Below are 4,143 nucleotides of genomic sequence, written 5' to 3'. Positions count from 1 at the left end.
TTATAGAGTACTTTTCTTTGCAATTATGCTATGCGGTTGACAATTCATAAGCTAGCTAGCCTATCCATGCAAATGTGTGTGTAATATATAGTATTGCAATAGTTAAGCAATCCCTATTGTTATTACCTACTTGATTCCAAAGAGCCATCTCATCATGTGTAGTGGGCCACTTAATGAGCTCATTTTGAAAAGGAAGCTAATAATTGATGAAGCTGTTAACAATTTCAATGAGTGTGACACCACAAGCAAACTACTTAGAGATCACCCTATAAGAGGATCATGTGACAAAGGCATGTTTCTTAGATTAAGGGGCACTAGTTTAATCTACAAAATGTTGCAAAAGTGGAAAGCTTTAACACTCAAGCTTAGCAACAAATACACGGGTCTGGCAAGGGTACAACGCAAAGTAGCAAACTAATTTGCACCTCTTAAAAAAGGGTAATAGTGACCAATTGGCAAGGTGGAACAAGCAAGAGCGTGGAGTAGCAATTGGAGGTCAGTGGCGGTAGTCAAATGTTGGGCAACAAGTGGAATGATGTGAGGAGATGATGAATGAAATGATGGAGAGGTGACAAACTTTTACGAACAAGTGCAGTTTACGCACCACAACACCGCTCTTTTTATCACTCGAAAAGCTCGAAAAGTGCAATTGTGGGTTTGAACTTTGAAACTCAACCCACTCTCAAACCAAGAGCACCACCATGACCCCATTGGCCAAAGAGCCCCTTCAGGCTTCTAGTCGTAGTGTGTGCAGTGCTCGAAATAAATCTTTTTCGAAAAAGTTGGAAAACTTTGAAGTGGGGAAGATAAAGAGCTTTGCTGTCAAAACTTAGAGATATTGAGGCAAAAATACACTAAAATCCCCTAAGATTCGTAGTTTTTTTTAACGTTCAAATCTTATTTTTAAAAGTAAAATTTGAAATTTGAAAGTGAGATTACAGTAAACCTAGGTTTTGTTCGAGCACGGAGTGTGTGACACTCATTAGCGAATGCATCATTTCATTTGGAGATAACGTACAGAAAAGAAAAGTCCGTCCAGTTGGCAAAAAGTGGTACCTAGATATCTCTCCCGCCTCCCTCTCACATATTCCAGTTTCCCTCTCTGTGCTGATCGCCTTGAGCCTTGTGTAACAACAACAGAGAAGGGAGCGGCAGAAGCAACACTCATGTCTCGGCATCACCATCAGCACGTGTACGAGCAAGGCCCTTCCTCAGTCATTCTGGTGAGTGTCCAAGGCAGGCGCCCATCTCCTCCCCCACGCACCTACGGCGACAAAAGCAGAGCCCCCTTCTTCCCCACCGATCCTCTTAATCCCCCACCCAAACCGCTCCTCCTCGCTGTTCCCGAGGCCGAGGGGGAATACCCTGTGGTTCTCCTCTTCCATGGCTTCCTCCTCCTCAACAACCACTACTCTCAGCTCCTCCAACATGTCGCTTCCCATGGCTTCATTGTGGTTGCCCCTCAGGTGCTTCTCTCTCTCTCTCTCTCTGCCTTGTGATGAATTTTTATCCGGTTCATTGGTGGTACTAAATGCCACATTGAACTGAAATTTTAGGTCTTGATATCTGCAGATTCGATTTCCCTATGTGGTGCAATGTTCACGGAGAAAGCAAGGTTTAATGGAAAAAAGAACAGCAATTTTTTAAAAAACCTTTGAAATTTAAAGGAGAAGGTTTAAACCCTTGAACTTTACAAAATTTACATGAACTTTTATTCACACATCCCTCCAAAATTTTTGACGAAAGTTCATACACCCCTCCAAAAATTTTGGCGTAAGGTATCTTCAGTTCACAATATTTTGAGTTAAAGGATTTTGTATCTGCTACCGAAAATGTTCGTTGTGAGCACTGAGATAGTCTCTTCTCAGGTGTTGATTACGATGATATGTGACTTACAAATAGATGTTGTTTATGCTATGATGTTGTCCAACTGTGCACACCTTTTAACATCTTCTCATGTGGGAAAAAGGGCTCTTTCCCCTTACTTTTACCTATATTGTTCAACACTGCGAGCTTTTGCTCAGGAAGCACTGCATATCTAGCGAGGTGCAGTTGGACGCAAGGGACTACCATTCCGGGATGGGGGACTGACAATTCCCTGCCCCCAACCACACCTAGCTTGGCATGGGATGCATCCCTTTAAAAAGCTCATGATATTGTCATGATTCACAATGTGGCAATTATAGTGGAAATATGTCTAGAACTTCTTGTGACAATCAATGTAGCAGAAATGGTTTCTAGAATGTTGCTTGCTCGCTACGTGATAGTTATGCTTGTTCATAAGCTGTGTGACTGCTATACACCAGGGCTTGCAGGCCCCTGCCCCCAATTACACCTAGCTAGGTATGGGATTCGTCCCTCACAGAAGCTCATGATGTTGCCATAATTCACAATGGGGTAAATATAGTGGAAATTTGTCTTAAACTTCTTGTGACAATCGATATAGTAGAAGTGGTTTCTAGTTTGTTGCTTGCTCCACTCCACAATAGTTATACTTGTTCGTAAGCTGTATGATTGCTATATTCTCCTCGCCCCCCTTTCGCCAATACTAGAGACTTGATACAAGTAACTAGCCTAACCATGAAATGGCCTTTGTCTCGGCCACATGAGAGCGAATCCCATACAAAACTCTGGAAATGCGATTCAGTTAGGCCGTATGGAATCAAATCCAAACCAATCATGTGTGGCAATGTGCTGGATGTCTGCACACATTACAATGTGTATCTGAGAACTCTTTTTGTCCATTCAACAGTGGAACCGATGACTATGTTCCATGAAAGAGCTACGGATGCATTATGATTATTAAGCAGGTTTTCTCTACCGTTGGAAAGAATCTGTTTAACCACGGCTATAGTCGTTGAAAATCTACTTTATTTTTGCAATATCTTCAAGAGAATATGGCTGGTTTGAGACCTGATAAAGTTTTACTTCTTGGGTGTTTTCACGGCAGATGTACATTGTCACTGGTGCTGATGCAAGCCAAGAGATAGCCGATGCTGCTGCCATTGTCGATTGGCTGCCTCAGGGACTCACAAATTGTTTTCCAGATAATCTAATTGGTCAGGTGCACCCAAAATTGGATAAGATTGCACTTGTGGGCCATAGCAGAGGAGCCAAGGTGGCTTTTGGCCTTGCCCTTGGTCTTTGTGCTGCATCACTCAAATTTTGTGCAGTAGTTGGCTTGGACCCTGTGGATGGCAAGGATGTTGGCCAGCAGACCACACCTCCTATCCTCAAGTTTTCTGAGCATTGCTTTGATTTGAAGCTTCCCATCCTCATAGTGGGCTCGGGTCTGGGATCCATGAAAAGGAACGCACTCTTCCCACCTTGTGCTCCTGAAGGCGTGAGTCACAAGGCGTTTTTCTTCGACAGCTCGGATCCCACATTTTACTTCGTTGCATCGGAACATGGGCACATGGATTTTCTCGACGATCGCACTCATGGGTTTCGTGGCAAGCTGTCGTACTGTACATGCAGGAATGGACCATCCAGAGCACCCATGCGCAGATTCGCAGGTGGCATTCTTGTGGCATTTTTCCAAGCAGCAATGTTTTCAGAGACTGCATCCATGCAAGATCTTCTAGCAAACCCATCCAATGCTCCCGTGAAACTGGAAGACCCCGAGTGGTATATTGCAGCATGCTCGTCTTCTGAGATTCCTAATCTTGAAGCAGTCTTCACAGCGACTTGATTGCTAGAGGCTGTTGTCACATGTTCAATCGGTCACTCGTATGTGTATATATTTAAGATGGTCAAATCACTGCTGAAACATGGCAGTCATGAAAGTAATGCCCGGAGATTTAAGTTATCAATCTTACAAAATGTTTATTCATGACACTACAAGTCATTTACAGAGTCATCTGCCCCGACTTCTGCCACTTTGGCTGCAGTGTAGACTAGGCTAATTTTCCTTTGGTGGAGCACCAACTTCAAGATCAATTTCCTCCTTGGATAGTGGTTTCGCCAAAGGAGTGCACATAAAGATGAGTGAGACAGTGTGCGCGCATGTGTGATAGAGAGATGGCCTGCGTGTCGGGGCATGATTGGACGTCAGCAGTCCTGCGTCAGCATGCAGTTTCTCTTTCCTTCCTTCCTTCATCCCATTTCAGCTCTCTGTGCTGTTCCTGTGTGTTCAAAATTCAT

At 43.7% G+C, this 4,143-nt stretch overlaps 1 protein-coding gene across 1 annotated transcript; it reads left to right on the top strand.

The window, feature by feature from the left end:
* The first annotated feature begins 1,059 nt into the window (after positions 1–1,059).
* LOC148015816 (chlorophyllase-2-like) lies at positions 1,060–3,832 on the top strand. The gene is made up of 2 exons (XM_087664151.1): positions 1,060–1,466; positions 2,951–3,832. The coding sequence occupies exons 1-2, from the start codon at positions 1,167–1,169 to the stop codon at positions 3,689–3,691; spliced, it is 1,041 nt and encodes a 346-aa protein (XP_087520277.1). The 5' UTR covers positions 1,060–1,166; the 3' UTR covers positions 3,692–3,832.
* Positions 3,833–4,143: the final 311 nt, after the last annotated feature.

This window comes from Lygodium microphyllum, chromosome 23 (assembly GCF_053477565.2).
Source record: "Lygodium microphyllum isolate KBCC chromosome 23, Lygodium_microphyllum_v1.1.10, whole genome shotgun sequence".
NCBI classification, from domain to species: domain Eukaryota; kingdom Viridiplantae; phylum Streptophyta; class Polypodiopsida; order Schizaeales; family Lygodiaceae; genus Lygodium; species Lygodium microphyllum.
This window is presented reverse-complemented; position numbering and strand designations above follow the sequence as displayed.

Excerpts from the sequence above, each read along its gene's own strand:
- LOC148015816 (XM_087664151.1), top strand. The coding sequence starts at position 1,167 with ATGTCTCGGCATCACCATCAGCACGTGTACGAGCAAGGCCCTTCCTCA. Across the intron at positions 1,467-2,950 it reads TCATTGTGGTTGCCCCTCAG|ATGTACATTGTCACTGGTGC; the intron begins GTGCTTCTCTCT and ends TTTTCACGGCAG.